Below are 25,192 nucleotides of genomic sequence, written 5' to 3' on the forward strand. Positions count from 1 at the left end.
TCTCTGCGTGTGTGAAGCCTGCCAATCCGCATTGGGCCAGCGTGGTGGACTATTGGCTTGACCCCTCTCATTCAGAGAGGAGACTCGAGCTTAGCAGTGAGCCAAATATGGGTTGATAATGATTCTTCCACTGCGCTACGGAGGCCGTTAACTTTCAGCGATTTTTTTTCAGTGAACAGTGAACCGGGTATTATTTGTGAGTGTTTTAGGCTATATTTTATCCTTGTATACTCAAGAACGAAAACTACACGAGTGCAATCGCAGGACGTCGGTTAGTCAAACATAGAAAACACTACCTATTTGACTTCAAAACCCCACACGTACGAGTATCTGCGTATTATGAAGTCGGTTAACTTGGAAAAAAAAACTTATTTTATATTTTTTTAGGTTTAAAAAGTAGAGAAAAAATAATTTAAAAAAAATATATAAATATAAATAATTGTCAAACATTTTATCCGTATGAATAATTAATTCGTACTGTTTATGAAATTTTTTTTTATTGCAGTTGGTTAAAAGAACCACCATTCGGCTTCTTTTTAACGGACTGAATCGTCAGAATCTTTTTTTATTTTTATTGTTTTTAATTGTAAAAAAGAAGTTACAATAGAGGTTTAAGCTAACAAAGTAATGATCGAAATCAAAGTTCAGTATGTTGTGTCGTGATATCAGTCTTTATGATTATGGCGTCTCCAATTACTGCTTCCATAGTAACCTACCAGTATGGAAGATTCGTCGAATGAGTAGCTAACTAATTTTAAATACTGAGATGGCAGTCATTCTGTATTACACACGATAAGTTTCTTTTAAGGGTAGATAAGTTTCTTTTCAGATACAATTAAGCAGAAAGATGATTAATTTTTTCTTGCACTAATTACCTATTGCAAGGTTGATTTTAATATTGGTTATACTAATGACCATAGATGATAAACTGGTTTGGTATTTATATTAAGATTCGCAAAACATAGTAACGCTAACGTTTAGTTGCGGATAAGTGTAAGTTATTCCGCGGCGCTGCGGGAGCAGGCGAGGAGCCGAGGAGCGCAGGACTCAGTCACACTCGGTCCTCAGCTGGTGAGGCGACGCGAGGCGCCGAGGGCGTCGCGGCGGCGCGCGGGGCGGGGGGAGCGGGCGCCAGATTCGCGAGGAGGCTTCCGCGGGCGGGGTCGGCGACCTCGGGCGGGCGGGGGGCGCGGGCGGGCGGCGGCGGGCGCGCCAATGTCAGGGCCGGTGCAGCGGTCAGCTGACGTCTGGCGGCGCGCGGGGGTCGCGTCGCCGGCTCCGAGGTGCAGTCGGGTCTCGCGCTCCGCCGGAGTCGCACGCCTCTCCGGTCCGCGCCGCGCTATAAATAGGAGCGGGCGGTGTCGCCGCGCGCTACTCCGGAACCGGGGCTGTTCTCACGAGTCAGGTACCTGAAGTAGCGCGCGGTGCCGCCGCTCGCGTCGTCGCCCCCGGATCCCAGCAGAGAGAGTACCAGCCGCCGCACGCCCATTGTACTTCATCAGGTGCTCTGGTGATAATGGTTCCAGGCGCTTGTTGGAGTACACTTACCGTGTCGGCGGTTTTCGTCGGGTCTGCACGTGGCGGCGCGGCGAGCGCGTGGCGCCGGGCGAAGGTAAGCCGTGCCCGTGGGCGAGGAGACAAAGAGGCGCATGAGTCACGCCGGTTGATGACCGCCGCGCGCCCCCTCCCTTGCTGCACCCTCGCGCTGAGACTTCGCACCGAGGCCTACGCGAACCGCATTGGTCATCGAACTCCTGCCGAAAGACTGAACAAAGGCGGATCAAACTGGTTTTCGTATTTTTCGTCGGCGAGCGGCCGCCGGCGCCGTTTTCCTGTACGAATCCCACGAGCCCGCGTGCGCGTGCTGCGTCGCCGCCGCCCGAAGGTCCTTTAGAAGTGAAACCCGAGGTGCTTGAGGTATTTGCGTCTAGACGACAGTCGTCAGTGACGCAGTGGCCGGGCGATGTGAGTCCGCCGACATGTCAGGAGAAGGTTCAAGAACGAGTCTATTAATAAAAACGAATGTAAAATGGTTAGTATCATAATGGCATTTTTTTGTCGGCGGCCGAATTTCGCAGGAGCGTCACGGCCGACGCGCAGATATTCGGTAATTTCTTTGCCGGGAGATATCGCAATGTAGCTTACAAGAAGTTCGCAGCGATAAGTGTCTATTTTAATTAGCACGTGCTTTATGTCCTTCTGGTAAAGGCAAATTTGCTTTGATTCGCGTGAAAATAAAACTGCCAAGTCTTCGAATGCAAACAGCCAATAAAAGTACAAGTCTCGGTTGGATGAGTCACTGGAATGCATCTAATTGTCGAAGTGATCGCTGAGAGTGCTTCGTGTAAGATTTCAAATTAAAGTGAAACTCTGACAGAAATGTTACCTCGGTTTTTTCATAACAAAATGATGATGAACTCTTTTTTTGATTTTCTCCATTTTATGTCTGCTTCTGCCAAAATATTCAAGTGTTCAATTCACTTCTTGTAATATTGTCGGCCATAATGTTTTTACTTTCTATATTGCACAATTTCATTCTTTCACAAAGGATGTGGAAAGTTAATGACTAATCCGATGACAATGTGATGTACCTAGGTACCTATTTACTATAATCATATTGTTCATTAGTATAAATATTTGTTGTAACTTAAAATTTTAATGTCACAAGTCCTTGGACCCTTGGGTTCTCTCTTACACTCTTTGCTAACTTTTTGTTTCTTGATGACTAATCCAATTGCTTTCAGATCACTCATTAGTCTGTAATGTTCAGATTGTTATAGATAACATTCCAATAGGGTTGGCTTGTCGTAGGATTAATATTATGTTGCTTTATAAAATTGCTTTATTAGAGTGATGTTGAAAATCTCAAAAAGACTATTTAAATGCTTTGTCTCTCATCAAGATCACAGCAGACATTAAAAGGACGATTGTCAGTATCTTGTTTCCAGTTTTTTTGTAAATTGTTTTCTTTTGCTATCTCGTTTGTTTTTTTTTTGTTAGATGGTGATAGAGCTTCCAAAGATATACATTTTTATGGAGTTTTGAGGAGGATTCGATTTAAAAGCATCCATTTATAATTCGCACAGCAAAAGTGTGGAATGCTCTGCCGGCGTCTGATTCGTGTAATGTGTAATTTGGCACCTTCAAGGCAAGAGTGAATAAGTTAATCTTCTAGGAAAGCGTGCTCCAATAGATTGCATCAATGCTTTCAAGTTAAACACATTAGAGACAATTTTAATAAAATAAAACATGATTTCTTTTGAAAATTTTGACTAACTACCAAAAATAATTAATCAAACACACGCTAAAATAGTTTCAAATACAAGTTATTAGAAATGGTTTTTTGGAGAACTTTAATTATGTAGGTTTATCTTACAACATACAATGCCCCGGACAGACAGATACAGTGAAACTTACAACACTTTATCGGGTATTAAAATATATCGATGGATTAACATGATGTCTTAAATCAAATAACATCAACAGGCGTTTGGTATTATTTTAAAGTCTATTTTCTTCCATTCTAACATTTTGAATAATCCTTTTACTCTTATCGATTTAATTCGGTCAAATGGGTAATTTATATTCAGATTATCACAATAGTACCTACTTAGATTATCAAAAAATGGTTACGCAAATTGTTATCACTGATAAATGAAAAACATTCAAGATCGAAAAACTTTAAAGAGGTATTGTATTAGATGCTCTATTTAAAAGATAATAATTTTGCCAAGATGTCTTTCCTAATGAAAAAAATAAAAACAGATAGTCTTAACTACCGGCAAAATGTACAAAATTGTAATGAAAACACTGAGCAAACATCTAAATTGCTAAATGTATATTGTCTCAGACAAAACGAGTCATTGTTCGACTTTTGTCTGTGTCACATTGATCTATTTTGTGAAGCAGAACGGTTGCCATGCCCTTATCTTTTGTTTTTTGGATGCCTTCGCCGTGACTGTGTTATTTGTGTTTCTTAACTGACCAATACCGTCATTTGGTTCAGTTTAAGGTTTTACTCTTTTTACTCTCTTTGCCCTCAATGCATTAGCAATTTGGTCTGAGAATTGGTGAAATATATCTTTTCTTTCATTTCATTTTACTTTGTATTCCTTATTTCTTGTTTCTATTAACTGCTTCTTATATTTTGTTAAGTTCTTTCTAAATTTTATTTGGACAACAGCTTAACAAGCTTATGGACTCTTCTTCTAATAAGTACACTCTGACATGTGGCTCGTCTCTTTTTTTTCTGATTGTGTAAGTGCCGTAGGCTCCTTAATGGAGCGCAGAAGCATCGCCTGATGGGGCTTGAAGGCAGAAGCAGAGTAGATGGGCGGAACAACTCTGTAAGGGCGTCTCCTCTGAGACTCGGACCACTGCTTCGAGGCTGAAGCTCGCGTCTGGGTGACGTGCTATATCGGGAACCTCGTCTTCGCCGGCGAAGGCGAAGTTTGTGTTTGTGTTGCCTGGGAAGCATTGTCGTTCGTGATGTCACCGTCAGAATCGTAAAGGAAGTTTTTGGGCGTCTAGATCTACAATCAGCGTTGGAATCGGGGGTGTAGTTGCAAACCTCAACCACAAGTTGGTTGGGGTGGGTGGCTTCTCTCTCAAAATAAGTTTTCGAGAGCTGTTTGTGATAATGATCTGCTTATCTCACATGCACATCTCACTGATTTCCATCATGAACAGTGGCAATAGAGGACAAAGCGTAGATCTAATCACGTTTACTAAAGCTAAAAGCGTAAATTTTTGTTTACACCTCGACTTCAAGTTTCAGAAAGTCTCCTAATACACTGATAACTTAGATTTACGAATATCTAGACTAGATTTTACCTATCGCTAAATAATCTGATGGACATGCAAGGATCATGGATAAAATTGCTTGAAATTAATAGACACAAAGTTAGGCACCACATTGTTCTTCAGTTCACCCAATACTATGTTGAGTCACTAAGTGAATGGGTTTTTGCATTAAGATTTCTAATATCGACCTTAAACACCGACCTTGCGGTCCACGGTAAGAATATAATGAGTACTGAGAATTTTTTGACTTCAAAATACTTCTGGGAATGTGGTGAAATCGCTTTGCAGTAACGACAGATCGGTTTTGTCCCCGTCAACTAGTCGGGCATACTCTGACGTATCGTGTGAGTTTTAGCTGTGTTAATAAACTAGCTGACGCCGCGCGTTTTCACCCGCGTGGTTCCCGTTCCCGAAGGAATATAAGGATAGGATAATGTATAGCCTTTAGCCTTCCTCGATAAATGGGCTATCTAACACTGAAAGAATATTTCAAAACGGACCAGAAGTGCCTGAGATTAGCGCGTTCAACTAAAACAAACTCTTCAGCCTTATAATATTAGTAAAGATATGTATAGATTTTGTTTATTTATGTATACAATTCGGTATTTTACATAATATATAAACATAAATACTCAAATAAGTAGTCTCTTTGACCTAGACGCCGATACTTTTCGCAAGGAAGTGACTTCCACGTGCAAAGGTTTTTTGGCAAATCAAACTGATAAGATACATACTCGTACATACATATCCTAAACAGCTTTATACTTATGTACAGCATGGAGTTCGATGACCACTGATTTCCAGTTAGGCTTTGTACAATTTACATAATTGTAATTTTTAGGGCCCCGTTGGCAAACAAAAATTGTTGTCTTTACCTCGGGTTAGCCGTGATTTATATATATATTTATATATGTAACAGCATATTCCCGCGTGTACAGAACCTAGGGCAAAGATTATATACTATTATTAGACATGTGATTAGCGCGTCGAAACTGAGACGGACAAAAGTGGCTAATTGTCTTAATTTCATTTAGTCTCATAGTAAACAATGAAAGTTATTTAAACAAATAACACCTAAATATTGTCTACAATGTCGAGTTGGGTTCAAGAAGTGTCAAAACTATATATACCTACATAAATATATAATGTATCTATTTATTTAATGCATAATTCATGTAAACACAAAATTGTGCATGTGTATGTCAGTAGAGAAGCTAAATTTAGATCACTTTTTACGGTGATTTTGTAAGCAAGTAACATATATCTAATAGTAGAAAATCATTAACTTAGGACCGCGACCGGTTCGGTTTCATCACCTTCTGATATGTGCCTATCTTATTTACAAGTTTTGTCATTGTCATTTGAACACAAAGGTCAAACACTGTACGGAATCCTTCATTATACTTGTTACCGACACTCTTGACCATTTATTTTCGTTATTAATGATTTCCATTATCAAATGGACGTGTATGCTGTATAATTTTGGCATCTGTTTAAATGTGAAAAAATGTATTTACTTTTAAATTAATGTTTTTATGTAGGTTTAATTCCGTTGAAGTTAATTTTGTCATTCAAATGTTATTGAGCCCTGCCTGTTCCACGTGTTGGTGTGGGATATTGTTTTATTTATATTCCAGGTGGTTTTGTACTTAATTGCATTAATTAAAAATTAATTAGGGACGTTAAGTTGCACTTTTACGATCTACACGGTACAATTGGAAATGGCCTAATAAAAAAAATATTGTACCTTTTCTTAACTAAGGGAGTAGTAGATATTAAAATTTGATAACCAAGTAGCAGATAGGCTCTATCAAATTTTAATTTTAATTTTATGCTCTTAAAATTAATTATATAAAAAAAATCTAATTTATTTAATAAAGTATTATTTTTCATACTGAAAATTAATTAATTTTCAGCTATACTTGAACTATTGTAAAATAATCAAATTACGATATAATCAGCGTAGCCACCCCCGTATCGGGCGTATCAATGATACGGGGCCCTTTACGTGTAAAATGGTGAAAGCAAAAATTAGTAAAATGTAGGTAATAACGTTTTTTCTTTCTAATCCACAATCTCTTTTTTCCCTGGCAAAACGTTCGCCCAAAAGCTAGCATTTTTGTTTCTTTTGTGAGACATCTTTACCCTACATTTGGGCCCCCAACTAATTTTGGTACAGGGCGCCTCAAAAGCACGCTACGCCTCTGGATATAATCAAAATACGATGCTGTGTAGAAACCGAAAGGAGTGCGGATTTTCATCCTCCTCCTAACAAGTTAGCCCGCTTCCATCTTAGATTGCAGTTACCATCAGGTGAGATTGTAGTCAAGGGCTAACTTATAAAGAATAAAAAAAAACAAATTCTTACACTGTACTTCTTTATCACTGTCTTCACGAAATAAAATAGCAAACAATGGTGGTTAAGTAAAATATGAGAAACTTTTTTGCTTTTTTGGGTATGCAATGCTTTAACGCACGTATGAAGTGCTATACTGACGACTTGTTTTAATCAAGGTGCCAGCAGCGGTCAAATGTAGGTAACGCGAGACAAATAAAGTTTTCATCGCTTGTTGCCCCTTTGTTTTGACTGTCGCTAGCTCGCTTGTCATACGTTATCGTCCGCTGGGTTACATTTAGGGTTGCCACTTCTCTAATAAAGTATTAAAATGTTAAAATTTAAATAATCACACAACAAAAAAATATCCAAAGGACCAAATAACCCACGTTACTACTACTTATACTTCAAAAAATTTAAAGAAACCTATATCGAGGTGCATAAAGTATAAATTAACGTTTTCAGTTCAAAACTGAATTTCTTATTATAGGCTGGTATAGAATAAAAAAATGCGTTTGGCAATCGGGGACTGCCGCGGTAAATCTATTGCATAGCAAATTTTATCAAGTTATGCAATTATAATTTTTTTTATTTATTTTATATATGCAGTATTTTTTTTCTTAATAAATAAATAAAAAAAAATGTCTTTACTTTGAGCTGGAATTGTATTCTGGTTTAATAAGTTTTGCCCTTTAGTTTCACACCACTTGTCCAGTTGAGTCGATATGATATCGTCGTAATGTGTCGCACGGCTTGTGTGTTAGGTTTATTTTCGTTACGAAATTTCTAGATTCGGTCGAAGCCGATAGAAGCTATGCAATAGCTTAAAAAATAAAAATAAAAGCTTCTTTCTGATATTTTACTTACTGTATCTACACAAATTGGGTATATTTGCTTATCTTCGGTGATAATGCAAAGATATGGTACCATGAAGAATAATAGAGTCATATGGTGACCGGAACTTCTGAACTTAACTAATTATTTTTTTAAACTAGTCTTTGCACTCATGTTCATGTCTTGACAAATAATCTGGAGCTACGTTTAAAGTCATTAAAAAATTGTACTTTTACATTTTATTGACGAAAAATACTCTTTTAACAACCCTAGTTTTATTGGAATTCATATAAGTGTAACGTTTGTGGGCGTTTTCTTAAAATAAACAGTAATAATTGTTAGTTCGTCGACACAGTGTCAACAATGAAATGATTAAAAATGTATAATAACACGCTTTTAGGGTCAAAATTGTTTACAACGAATCCTAATAGTATCGCCATGGTCCCAAAACCCCATCGAAATCGTATTTCGGATTTTGTGTAAACTTTTTCTAGATCAGCCTTCAGATTTCAGATGAAATGGCTAGACCGATAATTAATGAACTCAACTAGAATCAGCCTTTTGTTGAAAGTAAGCCTGTTGAAGCCCTTTGTTTTTTGAACAATGTCCGCAGATCTAAGGTAACCACAAAACCAAGAGAACTTATAGAACCCTACCTAGTGGTTAATAAGACACCTGAGCAGCTGATCCTCCCCCCCCCCCCCTTTGGCCGCTACCCTTAACCGCCACTTCTATCATTCAAGTCTATGGAGGCACCAGCTACGTGTGTGCCTCAAAGATATAATCGAGTTCGCATTAATTTTCCTCGTAAGTTATTTCCTGTTGTCATCTATTGTTTCAAACTTTGGCGGTGTTGGTGTCATTTAAGGGACCCCGCACATTATGCCGCCACGACTTAAGCCTAGTTCGGACTACTTTAGCATTTTGGTAGAGTAACGTAAAATTAAGCTGCTAAACGTGTCCAAACCAAACCAAAAATTTAGTGAAGTATTAACCTACTCGACTAAAGTTTTGGTGTTCAGACTAAATTTTGCGCTACTCGACTAAAATGCTAAGTAGTCCGAACTAGACCTAAGACCGGTTGGCCGTGGTCGCAAAGGTATACGTCACTGATGTGAGTATAATGAATAAGTGAAATATAAATTGTACACCAAAAATAATAAATAACGAGAGAAATTAACTTGAAAACTATTGTACGATTGGCGGCCTTATCGCTAATAAGTGATGTCTTCCAGACAACCAATCAAAAAAAAGAAAATGACGGGTGTACACATAAAGGGAACGTAAATGACACATTAAACTTAGATAACAAAATATTAAATATACATATATATATCAGATAGATATTCAAATGTACCTACATAGTAGAGTATATTCTCAATTCAAACTATACGTAGTTTGGTCGCTACGACCACTGGCTGTGGTCGTGGTCGCGCCAACGGTTAGAATTAAATGATATTTTGTCAAGCAGCCTTATTTGAAGTCTTTTAGAATATCATTTATGGCTGTACCATAATGTCATTGAGTTGGCGCAGTGAGTTATGAGTCTTCCTTCTGTATCCAGGGCCGGGGTTTCGATTCTACTAATAGAAAATAATAGTAGGCGCCAAGCGGTTTCACCTGCGTGGTTCCCGTTCCCGTAGGAAGACAGGGGTAAAATATAACCTATAACACTGAAAGATTTTTCAAATCGGACTAAAATAAAACAAACAAACAAACAAGCTCTTCAGCTTTATAATATTAGCATAGATTTGAGCGAGAAGCATGAGATTTTTTGCAATGTTTGTCATTTTACCTCATAATTTACGTTTAGTTTAATCTTGTAACCAATTTTACTTCATATCAATTTTGTTGTGAGAAAGAAAATTGGGTGATAAATATTACAATCAAATGAAAAATTTCGCTGTTTCCGTGCATCGTGTTACTATCAGATTGTATGGTTGTTATCGCACTGATAGCCAAAAAATTAATGACGCGTGATAAAATCCTTTTATCTGTCTCTTTGTTACATCATACTTGTGAAGTAATAAAATTCAAAATTCATTTAATTCAATTAGGCTTAGTTTACAAGCACTTTAAAAACGTCAAGCCATATGTCATGGTAATCAAAGTCGAAACTTAAAGTTACGAGGGTTGCAAACTCGCCTTGGTCCAAGAAGATCCAACAACAAAATCAGCCAAGGTTTATTTAAGGTATTTTAAAAAAAAAGTTCTGAGGTTAAATAACCGCCTTCCACTTATAGGTACACCTATAAACTTCCATAAAATCCATGAAAAACCTTAACTTCCAGATTGGATCGGAAATTTTAAAAATACAAACATAGGTACATACATGATACATAGGTACATACTGGTTACATACATTGTAGAGTCGAAGTCGGCCAAGAAATAAATCACTTAAAAATGTACGAACCATCCATGGCATTGGCAACACACCACATTTTATTCAAAAGGAGCTTTTGAATTTATTTCTGCACAAAAAAATTTATACATATTTTTTTTCTTGAATATAATTTAACCATGGTTAAATACATGGTTATTTATACATGATGAATATTTATCTTATCTCTTAACTACGTTATGCTATCGATCTATCTATATTAGGTATAATTTGTAAAATTTTAAAACCCAATATTTGCAGCTTAATTTAAAAAAAATTCTAGTTTTTTAAATTAAAAAACCTCCAACTAGTCGGGAAAGACTGTGCTAGGAGTGGATACACCAACGGGGTGAGGATTGAACCACCACCCCTTGGTGATGAGTTCAATCGCTCTTACCGTTGAGCTATTGAGGCTTGTTGAGCTATTGGAGTTGTCAGCTTTATAATTGAAAACTGCAAGCCAAACTGATTTAAACTTTGACACTATTGTAATAAAGTTTGTCTTTTCATGAAACTCTGACAAAACAGACGGACTTGGATTGTTTTATGTATAGTTTTTTATATTTTTAATGACTTTGCAATTTGTTTGGCGACTTGTTAAAAATGTTTAAGCCTTACTTTTTTAATGAAGGTCATTGCAAACGACTTTTTCGTGTAGGACGATACACGTGTCGCGAACGCACGTATTTTTTCATGGTTATAAAAAAATACGTGCGTTTTTTATAACTTTCGGGATCGCCCCGAGGGAAGCCAAAAGTCCTAGGTCTAAGACTAGAAGACAGATGAGGCTAAACGTCACTTGAAAGGCAGTCTTTGGGGTCCCAAAGTGCTGGAATGGCGTACTAGAAAACGCAGTGTTGGTCGACCAGGTGGACGGGTGACATCAAGCGAGTCGCAGGGATTTGCTGGTGCATCCATCCAGGCTCTGGATCGTGATGTTTAAAAGTCCCTACAAAAGGCCTATCCTGCAGTCGATATCCATCGGTTGATATGATGATGATGATGAGTGATCAGTCTTGATGCCTCCAATATTCGTGGTGGAAATCGGAGGGTTATTTCATTGCAATTTGACGATCTGGTACAGTTGGTAGTGCTGTATATCAACAGAGAGGTTTTAAGTTAGATTCCCAGGTCGAGTCAGTTTAGGATTTTATAATTTCTTAATTGACTCAGGTCCAAGGTCAGGTAGCATCGGCCTTAGTTTGCTAACACCCTACTGGCAAAGACGTATTCCAAATGATTTAGCGCTCCGGTACGATGCATCCTCCTTTTTTTGAAGTCGGTAAAAAAGGTTCTTAAAATGCACACAACTGAAAAGTTGGAGGTGCATGCCCCGGACCGGATTCGAACCCACACCCTCCGGAATCGGAGGCAGAGGTAATATCTACTGGGCTATTACAGCTCTATGTACAAGTACTTCAAATAAAAATCAAGACCGTCTGGAATTCCTTTTTGTATTCGAATTGTTTTTTTAATTAATTAATTAATTAAAATGTAATAAACACGTGAATACACAAAGCGAATAAAATAAAAAGCATTACGGCGTACAATTCTGACGATCGCTCGGCACGGTAGATTTCTAGTGTTGTCATGCGTGAAACGTCTTTCTAAAATATGTATCTGTTATTATGACTGTAGTTGGTCCGTATACTGTATTTTTAATAATAATTTTTATTGTTATAGTTAAGTAAAAAGTGAAATTTTTGTTAGATGGTTGGATGGTACCTTTTGTAAAGGATTAGTAGTACTTACCTACAACATAATTTAGTTATACATCTGCATGTCGTCTCCAAAAAAAAAAAATCTTTCGTAGGATTGGCAACTCTACTATAAAACTTTTTTTATTCTTTACAAGTTGACTACAATCTCACCTGATGGTAAGGATAATGCAATCTAAGATGGAAGCGGGCTAACTTGTTAGGAGAAGGATGAAAATCCACACCCCTTTCGGTTTCTACACGACATCGTACTGGAACGCTAAATCGCTTTCGGTACGTCTTTGTCGGTAAGGTAGTAACTAGCCACGGCCGAGGCCTCCCACCAACCAGACCTGGACCAATTAAGAAAACCTCAATCGGCCCAGCCGGGGATCGAACCCAGGACCTTCGTCAAGTAAATCCTCCGCGCATACCACTGTGCCACGGAGGCCGTCAAAAATAACATAACATGATTTCCTAAACTGTTATGGACCATTGAATTTTTTAATGATAAAGGTACTTGGAGGCCATTGGATCAGCTTCCACCTTCACATAAAAAGTAATTGTATGCGAAATTGTAATATTGTTATCAATTGTAAATTATAATACTGTATGATATTTTAAAAGAGTAACTGTCAAGTTTCTTGCCGGGTCTTCTCAGCAGAACCTGTCTTTCGAACCGGTGGTAAAGTCTTTACAAATAGTCATCTGACGTTAAAAAGTGTTTGTAAAGTTAGCCCTACTTGAAATAAATGAATTTTGATTTTTTTAAGTATTTCGAAATATTAGGTTGCCCACATCGCGGCAAGGCGAATTCTTCGAGCTTTATAGCGATGTGTGCAGCCAAGGCATTCTCGTAATAGCTAAGCACCTCGCAAGTAGACAAATTAATCATGTGAGTAGCTTGATTACAAGCTAAGCACCTCGGAAACAGACATACTAATCATGTGAGTAGCTTGATTACAAGCTAAGCACCTCGCAAGTAGACATACTAATCATTTGAGTAGCTTGATTACAAGCTAAGCAACTCGCAAGTAGACATACTAATCATGGGAGTAGCTTGATTACAAACTAAGCACCTCGCAAGTAGACATACTAATCATTTGAGTAGCTTGATTACAAGCTAAGCACCTCGCAAGTAGACATACTAATCATTTGAGTAGCTTGATTACAAGCTAAGCAACTCGCAAGTAGACATACTAATCATTTGAGTAGCTTGATTACTAGCTAAGCACCTCGCAAGAAGACATAGTAATCATGTGAGTAGCTTGATTACAAGCTAAGGACCTCGCAAGTAGACATACTAAACATGCGAGTATCTTGATTACTTTCACATTAAGTAATTATAATATTATTAGCCGACGGTTTAACCAGCATAGTTCCAGTTTCGGTGTGAATACAGGGATAAAATATAGCACATGTTACTCGGTAAGGATGTAGCTTTCTATTGGTGAAAGAATTTTTAAAATTGGTCAACTTGTTTTTTTAGTTAAATGGTAATAAACCAAAAATCAAGCCTTTATAATATTATTATAATTAACTCTTTGTAATTACAAAAACGTGATGTTCATCATCTAGTGGGTACTTGGCTACTTAAATATTTAAATCCGATTCCAATGTAAAAAAAAACATAATTTCTGTCTAGACAGGTAGACAGGCGATCTTTAGATTCAAGGACCAATTAGGAATTTTTATAATTAGGACCAATTATTTCGTTGATAAGGATCGTTACCTATCGTTCAATCGGTACTATTTTCGTAGTCACTCCAACAGCGGCTTTTTCTTAATTGTATTGGAACGGAATACTAGTCAAAAATAGTATAATAAACATGGCTAATATTCTTTAAATACAAGATAAGCTTGTTTTAACCTTGTATGATCACTTACATTCAGGTGAGTGTCAAAATATTGTATACTTAAAAATTAAATTTAATGAAACACTGTTGAAATCGCGTCTGTAACTACGCCCACAAAATTAGATAACTGTTAAAACATAAATAATAATTTTATGTTTATATTAACTATTTATAACTAGTACGTAAACACAAACGGTAAACACTCATGATAGAGTAACTAACGAAAAAACAGCCACAGGTAAGTAAGATAGCCAATTGTAGACTTTACCTATATACCTACATATCTACCTTCAGAAGGTGCAGGTTTCTATAAAAAATCAAAAATTATAGGGTCATCTAGACCCTAACCTCATTAGTCATCAATCCTTTACTAAAATAAGCTATCTTTATATATCCCAGGCTCTAGTTCTACGCCTGAAAATGACAATACATACTCACAATGTGTGAATATAAATGACCGATTTTAATTAATTTACCTACTTGCTTGTAGTCTCCAAATACCTTGTTTTAGAAATCACTTATTAAATCATAGTATCTAACACCTTAACAATGTCTCGTTAGTTTCAAATTCCATAAAAAATAGACACCTGCAATCTACATAATTAATTTAAAAATAGAATAGGGATGATGACAGTTTTTTAAATTGTATTTAAATTAAGAGTATGCTAATAGTAAAGCAATTTTGTAAAAGGAAAGTGTATTTACGAAAAACCCCCCATACAAAATGGCACGAACTAATGACGTCGTAGGTAACGTAATGATCGTGAGATTTGTATGTGCGTTCAAACAAAATTACTAATATCTTTGTTATTTGTGCGTTTATGTTTATAGTTCAAATATTAAAAAATGTCACATTTAATGTAAGGAATCTAAAACTGTATGAATTTTTATCTAATTACGATAAAAGATTTTTAATAGATTTTGAAATTTTATAATCTCATTTATTTCGCAAATATCCAGACAATCTTTGCTTTTTATGTATAAATTAGTTAACATTGACCCTATTTACCCGAATGTATCATAAAAATCAATATATTCAAACCTAGTCATCATCCCCATTGTAGACTCTACCTATATACCTACATACCTACCTTCAGAAGGTGTAGGTTTCTATAAAAAATCAAAAATTATAGGGTCATCTAGACCCTAACCTCATTAGTCCTCAATCGTTCACATAATGATCTATGTTTATCTATCCCAGGCTCTAGTTCTACGCCTGAAAATGACAATACATAATCACAATGTGTGAATGTAAATTACCGGTTTTAATTAATTTACCTACCTGCTTGTAGTTGTAGTTTCCAAATACCTTGTTTTAGTTAGAAATTACTTATTAAACCATAGTATCCAACACCTTAATAAGGTCTCGTTTATCTCGTTAGTTTCAAATATCATAAAAAATAGACACCGGCAATCTACATAATTAATTTAAAAATAGAATTGTAATAAGTTTTAATTAGAAGAAAAGTTTAAAAAGTGTAGTGCGAAATCAACGTACGCAATATCGTGTAATGACCTCGGTTAGCGAGCAGCGACAAAATGGCCGGCTCCACAGATACGGCAACTTGTTTTTAAGGGCGTTTCGAGGTTATAATATAAAATTCCCCTGTCCTCAGCCGTCACCCTACGGAGGGAGCCGCCCTCTGTCTGCCGACCTTCCCCAACTCCTTGCGTGAGCTAAGGTCAAGTTTCCAGACGTTATTTGTCTCGTTTCGAATTGATCTAGCCTGTGTTGCTATGGGAATAATTGAGGAATGTTATAGAACATTACTCATATTAACGAGTAATAGTGTGAATGAGTGGATAGTTTAGTCATATTGTATTGGAGGATGACTCTTACTTTTTCATTTATTTAAAATCTATTGATGCGATTTAGATGTTGATGTTGCCCAATCATTCCCGTGGGCTAAGGGTAGCTAAGGTTTTCAGACGTTATTTGTCTCGTTTCGAATTGATCTAGCCTGTGTTGCTATGGGAATAATTTGAGGAATGTTATAGAATATTACTCATATTAACGAGTAATAGTGTGAATGAGTGGATAGTATAGTCATATTGTATTGGAGGGTGACTCTCACTTTTTCATTTATTTATAATCTATTGATGCGATTTAAATGCCATTGTTGCTCAATCAGGAGAATTTGAGGAGTGTTAAGGAATATTTCTTACAATAATTAATTAGTTTATAAGCGTAATAAGAGATGGTATTAACTTGTAAATCTATAGATAGACAACTTACTTTTATTCAATTAAAATAATATATAATTTTTGCCCCTCCTCATTTTTTTATTATTAAAAATGTTCAATACAAAACACTATATAACTTTATGAAAAAAAAACCTCCCCTCTGTGATGGGCGACATTCGAGTGTCCAACCGGTGGTAAGAGCTCCAGAGTGAGGAACCTCCTCATGATATGCGCTGTCTCAAGTATCACTACCTTCTGCCCTTGATACAGTAGTGAAGCGAAAGGTTCTTAAGGTGTCGAATCTTTTCCCTATAAGACTGAAAAGACTATCGGAACAATAATAGTTGACTCAACATTACACATGGCGGTAATCTCGTGAGCAAAGTCCAAGTATTTTGATACTTTTTCCTTTTCTACTTTAACCAGATTGTCGTCATGTAAAACAGTAATATCAACAATTATTGCGCGGCGCTCTGACCAATCGACTAGAGGTATATTTGCAACAAAGCAATGTCCCAGTCCCAGTAAAGCAATGCACTGCTATAGTTTTTTTTTATAACTATCAACTTATTTTAACGGTTCGTTACAGGGCCAGGTCTCCCTTCCTTATAGGAAGTAGAAAGTAGGAAGTAGGAAGGAGTAGGGATATGGAGCTAAGACCCACAACACTGCTCAAATGCGAGTTGCCGGGATTGGTGGATGACTGTTACTATTAAATTAAATTGTTTCGAATTGTTCTAGCCCGTTTATGTAGCGAATAATTGAGGACTATTATCTATAAAATTTAATAGTAATTGTCCAAATGAATGATCAAGATTCATTGCCCCATGGTTAACCATTATTTGACTTTATGGTGAAATTATAACATAGATAATAGCCGTAGTTGGCAAGCAAGTGAATACTTAACAGTAATTGTCTTTATATTAGCATTTTTATGGTTTATCTATTGGGGCTTGTTTAATATATTGCCTAAAGAAGGTTGTTTATTGAAACCTTATTGTTGAATTCTTTTTAGAATGTAATTGTTACAGTGTGTACCAACATTTTTAAAAAAAATCGTTTAACTGTCTGTCCTAGATACATCTACAGTTAAACGAATTGTTGGAATGGTCGTGACACCACTTTTTTTTTACGGAAAAGATGAAAAAATATAAATGTTACTAAAAATAGGACTACATAATTAAAATTTGATTTTTAACTTTTAATTTTGAGGTTAAAACGAAAAAATGGCTTTATTCCTAGGAGATTTACCGCATAGTACCCCACAGATTAGATAACAAATAGTAAACACAAGCCTTTCAAGAAAAATCAAACAAGTAGGTAAGCAAAGGAAAATTATGAGACTCGTAAAGGTCGCCATTGACGGTCAATTACTCTCACGTTTCTGAAAAGCAAACGGCAGTACCCACGCGGCATACTATACAAATCATGTACGCAGTGACCAACACACGATCAGTCTACAGAAACGTGAGAATAATTGACCGTTTGTGGCTAGCATAAACGGCAAGTGAATCAAAATTTGTAAGAAACTTGGCCTAGAATTAAGAAAAGCATGAATCGATTGTAACGTTTTAAATTTTAAATTTTGTCGAGTCGTCGTCATCGTCAGACCATCGTCAGGCCCTCCCTATCTATCTATTTTACATTTATGGCCTACCACTAGTTAGACTGACTAGTAAACGCGTTATCATCTGAATCGTGAAGCCATAGATGTCAAAATATAGACAAGGGGATGTTATTCATGGCTCGACTACTCAGTTGATAGGGTCCGTGCCCTAATGATTATTCGATGTAATGTTTATAAACATTTTGCATAACAATCAATTTTGTATTCAAACGTGTGACACGTGGACATCAAGGTTATTCCTATCATGTTTGTGTAATAATATTATAATGAGTTCACCAAGTCGATAAATGTAAATTATCAAAATTAGTAAACTACTTGATCGGACGCCCGCGATTTCGACCACATGAAATAAAATTTTTGTAATTTTTATTTTTGTTTATTTCGTATCTACGTTGTCGTTTAAATTTAATCTCAGATTTCATATGTTATCTACGAATACTACTGTTTTAAACTTAAATACTCATTGGCGTATCTAGGATTATTTCCTAGGGTGGGCCCGGCCCCTGACATGCCGCTAAGGAGAGTCGACACTCTATATCGAAAATTCGTTTATTATGTTTATGGTCGCTGGCCTCTGAAACCGCTCTACTGATTATATTGATTTTTCTTAGTATATTTTGTATTTTGGCGTCGATCATAGAATTTTAAATCGGTAACCCAGAATACTAGGGTGGGCACTAGACCATTCTAGGGTAGGCACGGCCCACTCGGCTTTCTCGCTATTTACGCCTATGTAAATACTCTCGGCACCCATATATGACGGTTACATGGAAGCAGTGGCATGCTTATGGTTGTCGATCAGGGTATGCACTAGTAAGAGAATTAAGCAAACTGGAAAAATCATTATTTAATAAGCATTAAGACAACAACTCTTAGGGTATGCAGTACTTTAATGCATACAGTATGAAGTCCATGCCACTGTATGGAAGACTTTAGAGTTACCTGAATAAAGGCCGCCGATTCATCTGCAATAGTCGATCAGGCGTACGTAGAGTAATCTAAAGGAATTTCATAAGATGCGACAATATAGGTAAGTGTGTTAGCCACGATCAGCTTGTCATGCACATCGTGACCAACACTGATAGTCAGTTTTATCGGCTGTCAAGCCGTTAGCGCTGCAGGCATGTGAGCTTAACGGATGGTGAGTGTCTAGCATAAGACGGCCTCCATGGCGCAGTGGTATGCGCGGTGGATTTACAAGACTCAGGTCCTGGGTTGGATCCCCGGCTGGGCCGATTGAGGTTTTCTGAATTGGTCCAGGTCTGGCTGTTGGGATGCTTCGGCTGAGGCTAGTTACCACCCTACCAGTAAAGACATACCGCCAAGCGATTTAACGGTACGACGTCGTGTACAAAGCGAAAGGGGTGTGAATTTTCATTCTCTTCCTAACAAGTTAGCCCGCATCCATCTTAGATTACATCATCACTTACCATCAGTAAGATTGTAATCAAGGGCTAACTTGTAAATAATAAAAAAAACTGATCGTGTGTTAGCCGCGATCTGCATGATGTAATGCACATTGCGACCAACATACGATCAGTTTTATCGGACGTCAAGCCGTTAGCGCTGTAGGCATGTGAGCTAATCGGTTGGTGAGTGGTTAGCATAATTGCCGACAACCACACGGTTGAATGATTTCATTAACGCTCTTTCTATTTCTTTCGTGCGTATAGCTGTAGTTTAAAGTGTTAACTATAACTACTTACTGTTTTAAAGCTTTATAGACAGCCATGTATGCCGTGTATGTGGAAGGGCGGCAGCTGGTCGAAGGCCGCCGGTTTCGACGCGCGCGGGCGTCGCTCGGTGCGTTCAACTCCGACCTTGCATCGGACGCAGATCGTCTGGAGGCGTTGTCCTGGCCAGGTAAGATCAGCCTCCGATCAGATATATTAAGTACTAGCGAACGCCCGCGACTTCGTCCACGTGAAATTTAGTTATTCTCAAATCGTGAGGCAAAATTTTTCCGGGATAAAAAGTAATAATAACTACCTCTAACTTCCAAAGAAACCCGCTCCGCCGTTCCAAAGATAAACCCAGACAAACAGACAGATATACATAAATAAACTTGTTTGTGTTTTGGTATCGTGTAAATAATTAAAAGACATTTTGAAATCACAGACAGACACTGAAATTTTATTTACCTTATCAGCCGATAGGTCCACTGCACTGGACACAGGCCTCTTGCATGGACCAAGCACTACGGTCTCAAGCCGCCAGCATCCAGCGGCTCCCTGCAACCCGCTTGATATCCTAGATTCACCTAGTGGGGGATCGATCAACACTGCGCTTTCCGGTGCGGGGTCGCCAACCCAACGTCTATCGGCTCTTCGAACTATGTGGCCTGCCCATTGCCACTTCAGCTTCGCAACTCGCTGAGCTATGTCAGTGACTTCGGTTCGACTGCGGATCTCCTCATTCCTGATTCGATCACGCAGAGAAACTCCAAGCCTAGTTCGCTGCATCACCCGCTGAGTGACTTTGAGCCTTCTAATAAGGCCCATAGTCAGCGACCAAGTCTCGGATCCGTAGGTCATCACTGGCCACACGCACTGTTCGAAGACTTTCGTCTTCAAGCACTGAGGAATTCCGGACGAAAAGATGTCGCGGAGTTTTCTGAACGCTGCCCAGTCGAGCTGGATTCGGCGATTCACCTCTTTCTCGAAATCGAAATTTTATATTTATATGTATTGATTTTGGAGAGTGTACTCAGTGGCTATTTTTACGTCACACCAGCTTCACCTTTAAGAGATTAAGAGAGATTGTGGATTAAATTTTATAAATTTTTGACTTTTACACTTATGGGGCCCCTTATATATATAGTCTTGGCCCCTTATCATTGATACGGCTTATACGGCGGTAGGTACGCGCCTGCCTATGTAGTCGATGTCTCTAGAACTTGTACAAAACGTTCTGCACAAAGGGACGAAATCTTCAGTACAAAGACTTTTGGACATGACATTGCGGAAATAGGTACTACAGACAGTAGGTAAATACAGACAGTAGGCGTACTTTAATTTCATCTAAGTTGTACGTAGCCATTTGGACTGTATAAATAATACTAATCCTGAGTTCAATTCGGGGTAACAACAGTAAAACATTTTTGTCTATTTTTTTTGTTTTTGCGGAAATATTCAATGCTATCTCCAATGTTTTCATGTATGTAGATTCACTTCTCCTTGGAGTACATATCCTTTGGTTGTGCGTCTACTTTTCTCTTATACACGGTTCCCTAGCCGTGTCCCTACTGCTACTAAATGTAGATACTTACATAAATATGGGTGAGTCCAGTAGCCAACTATGGGGTCCACCAAAGTCCATAATTCAAGGGCCCATATTTTCAATTGTCCATGTTTAATAACATAATAAAAAAAAAATATTATTAGCAGGTTTCATGGGCCCTTGCCAATTGTCCAAGTATAATATTATCTTATTTATATTTTATTTTTAGTTGAATATATATGTAGTTGATGATAATGTTGTGAATTTTAGCGAATTCTGGGAACATTGGTTTTAGAAGCTACCTGACAAAGACTTGTGCGGCGAATCCGTGACTAAGGTACAGGTGATTCACGAGGAAAACTTAAAATTCAAATCAAACAAACAAAAAATTACTGAATTTTTGACAAACAAAACATTTCGTAGAACAAACATGTTGTCATGTTTTGTTTTTATTTTTTGTTGTTTTGTTTCTCTAGTGTATGTACGTATATACGACTCGTTCTTTGGCTAACTATACAGGCTAGAAAAAAGATCGTTTTAAAGTGAAACTTTTTTCCATCGCCTCAGCGACATGCGATATATTTTTCATCGCATGTCACATGTTGCATTAAAGCCGGTCCTGTAGCCAGGGCTTTAGCCAGTGACGGCGCCCCTAGTTTCATTTGCATCGTGGTTTCATAAAACCAAGTAGGCGTCCACAGATTCACATCGTACGTATCGGACGCACCGCATCAAAAATGTCCAGCTGGTCCAGCTACGGACCTGGTATATGCCCGCCGGTCTGGACTAGTAATAAGACTAAGCCCCTGACAACATTAGTCGCCTATAGACCCTTTGCAGGTCCTCGCGAGTCGCGAAAGTGATCCATAGTAAAAGGGAGTGATTGTCGTGGTGAGAATTATAGATATAATAAAATAAGCTTAGTTTCAGTTAATAAAGTGTTTTTTTTTATAAACACAAGAGGACGATACTAACATTTGGAAAACCGTTTATGATAATTTGTTAATTACAACAAAGCCACCAATTTATCGACTCTAATCTGCTACTGAGAATGTGTTGGAAAAAAGAAAACTTAATATTTCAGAGACCGACCGATTCGAATTTAGGATCACCAACCAAAACCTAACTAACTACTGGACCAATTAGATAGCTTAGGCGTTAATATATTGAGCAATGTAGGCCTATATTGCTCACACTGGGTGTATGAAGCACACAATATGTTTATGTTTTACATTTTTGCATGTCTGTCTGTGTGCGTAGGTAGGCGGCGCGACCTTGCGCCCGAGACGGGCCAACTATAGCACAAATTGATTCCACTCCGATTTATACGCCAATATGCCCTCGCGTAACATACATTGCTGGTTGATAGATAGAGGCGATAGGCTTCGATTGTAGTTATTTAACGTTAAGGTAAGTAGGTTCGATACCGTATAAAACGGTTATAAATTAACAAGATTTTACTGCTTTTTTTTTGAGTTATTTTGGTGTACAAGTGTGTTACAAAATACAGTTGCACTTTCTAATCTCGTACAACGCAATCACTAACGTTTATGAGAATAAATATAATGAGAAAGATTTTTCTAATTTTTCGCGGTAATTTCATAATTATTTTTCAATTTAAAATCAATCATAGAATTATATCTTCTTAAAAAACTTAGATCTCATCATTGTTTTCAATCGGGAGAAATTGTAATCAAAATCATTCGTAACAATGCAAGCCCTGCCCCGCATTTTCACCCACTTATTTCGTTTTTCGTGAGAAAATCGAAATAAGTTTGTGTAAACTAAACTAAAGAATATCTCTGTATCTTAATTCAGATCATGGAGCAGTTCTGGAGTTGCAAATGGTTTAATTAAAAAATGATAACTCCATAACTTAAATTAATAAAAATCTGACACATTTTTTCAGCTCAATCGGTGCAAAACTTTTATTTATTTATTTTATTTATTTATTTACAAACTTACACTAGCATTACAGGTCATCCCCAATTCGCTAGTGTAGCCATACACAATTTACAAGTAACAAAAAAAAACTAAAACAATAAAAAATCAAAAAAAACTTATTTTACCTAGGTACTATAACAAATAGCCCATTGGGCAGCCTTTGTGAGTTCACTCAAAGTACAATGAAATAAATCTATGTTGTCAGTTTTAGATTCATTTAAGCATTAAAAAATTTACTAATAACACAAACCAACTTACTAATACAAGTATTAGTAAGTTGGTTTGTGTTATTAGTAATTTTTTTTAATGATTTGTGTCCCAAAATTCAAAAATAAGCCATTTTTAAATTTTTGCTCTAGTAGTAATGCGATCCAGTATTCGGTCAGGCTTATTGTTGAATTTTGGGACACATTGTATAGTCAGATAAAGATACAGTACATCAGCAGCAATGGATGCGGTGCGATGCGAAGTCACCGTCGCGCCGCCCGCCGCACGCGCCTGCCCGCGGCCGGCGGCCAATTTCGCACAGCGCAGTTCAACGACTTGTCGCGTCGATGTACGAAACGACCCGATGCGGTATGTAGGTATTGTTTTTTTATCGCATAAATTAAACAGTCGCACCTATAAATTAATTATAATGATCAATTTAAATGGATTCATAGTGTATGTTTATAAGAAGATTCAACAAAACAAATACATTATAAATTCAATGAGTTTTTCTTTGATAACGTCACTATTTATGCTGCTTAGTGAAATGTGGCTGATTGAATTTGTTGTGACTTGTCAGTTTTGACTTGAAATCCGATCCGAATTCAAGACGAGTCAGTAAAGAAGGGTTTGGATTAGACGCTATACGCTAGCGCTCATAATGTGAATTATTTCGTAATTAAGATGAAGTGTATACATTTCAATACTTACTTCAGATTCAAAGTACTTCAAGATTCAGAACTAATAATTTATAGCCAGTGCACAGTGTTAAACTTAATTTCAATATGTATTTTGTAAAATAATAAACAACACAATTTACTTCAGATTCAGCTCTACGACTACTTACTTCAGATTTTGAATTCTCAGATTAGGATCAGATTTATTGTTAAAAGAGACTTACTTTAAATAAGAAGTTAATATATTACCCCTGTTAATGGATATTGTGGTCTCGCTGTGTTTCATGTTTAGTAGTAAAATATACCTTATCAGCCGATAGACGTCCACTGCTGGACATACGCCTCTTGCATGGATCTCCAAGCACAACGATCTCGAGCCGCCAGCATCCAGCGGCTCCCTGCAACCCGCTTGATATCCTCAGGCTACCTAGATACTTGACTTGAGGATATCAAGTAAAATATGCACATATGAAAATACAAAAGAAACTACCAACAACAAACCACTCGCACTCAGATTGAGAACTTAAAACTAGTGACTCATTGAGGCCATTTACCAGTAATACATCATACATATACCTAGTAGGTTTTTACGCTGTTATTGATTTACTGAGGTATTGATTTAGCTTAGCAACAATTATTATGTCGTTTGCATATTCATACATTGAAACTATAAAATGAATATTTATTAATTTAAAAACGTGTTTCCTTCTATTTCAGGTTATGGCGTGGTTCTACTTACTCGTATCGTATAGACATCCAACTTTCATTAAAAGTCTGTAATAACTTTCTAATTATTAAAAATATTTTTTTTATTACAAATAAGATATGTTCTGTTTCAATTCTGTTGTATTAGATTATTGTTTTTACATAAAAATACTATGAAATAAATTTATTCAGTAATTAAAATGCTATGTTTTCTATGATAATCTGTTTACTATTCAAGCCAATGCTTGTTCTACTTTCGTATTCCATAGCTTTCTCACATGCAATTGCGAATAGTTTGCTGGAATTTGATAAATACAACAATAGCAATAAATTACACAAGTAATAAGAGATACTTACTTACTACTAGGAAACTGATGCGTGCATCTTGCGAAGCGTGATCTTAGCGCAATAAAGGAAATCCTTGTTATTGTTCTTTTCTAATAATTCTTACTTAGATATTTTTATAAGTTACGAGTATGTTAAAGAATGTTTGGAAGATCAAACTTGAATTAGAAAATAATTTAAATGAATTGTCTTAGATTATTAATTTTTTTGTTTATAATTTATGTATTACAATTCAAAGAAAATGTCGAGTAGGTTTTTATGTGTAATCTTGACTTAAAACTAAATGTTTTTACATAGGTACTTAATGTAAGATTTAATATTATCATGGTTTTGATGTAAATATGATCATTACTTTTAATTAAATTGATTTTAAATAGAA

At 36.9% G+C, this 25,192-nt stretch overlaps 1 protein-coding gene across 1 annotated transcript; it reads left to right on the plus strand.

Annotated features, from left to right (window-relative positions):
• Positions 1-1,421: 1,421 nt before the first annotated feature.
• Positions 1,422-25,192, plus strand: LOC112058495 (uncharacterized). The gene is made up of 4 exons (XM_052883464.1): positions 1,422-1,612; positions 19,433-19,579; positions 23,323-23,455; positions 24,481-25,192. Exons 1-4 carry the CDS (start codon positions 1,517-1,519, stop codon positions 24,513-24,515), a joined length of 411 nt encoding a protein of 136 aa, XP_052739424.1. The 5' UTR covers positions 1,422-1,516; the 3' UTR covers positions 24,516-25,192.

The sequence above is a fragment of the Bicyclus anynana genome, chromosome 9, assembly GCF_947172395.1.
Source record: "Bicyclus anynana chromosome 9, ilBicAnyn1.1, whole genome shotgun sequence".
Classification (NCBI taxonomy): Eukaryota; Metazoa; Arthropoda; class Insecta; order Lepidoptera; family Nymphalidae; genus Bicyclus; species Bicyclus anynana.

Bases quoted from the DNA above. Each gene is read 5' to 3' on its own strand.
- LOC112058495 (XM_052883464.1), top strand. From the start codon at position 1,517: ATGGTTCCAGGCGCTTGTTGGAGTACACTTACCGTGTCGGCGGTTTTC. The intron at 1,613-19,432 runs GTAAGCCGTGCC...ACTGTTTTAAAG, and splicing joins GCGCGTGGCGCCGGGCGAAG to CTTTATAGACAGCCATGTAT. The intron at 19,580-23,322 runs GTAAGATCAGCC...ACAGTACATCAG, and splicing joins GGAGGCGTTGTCCTGGCCAG to CAGCAATGGATGCGGTGCGA.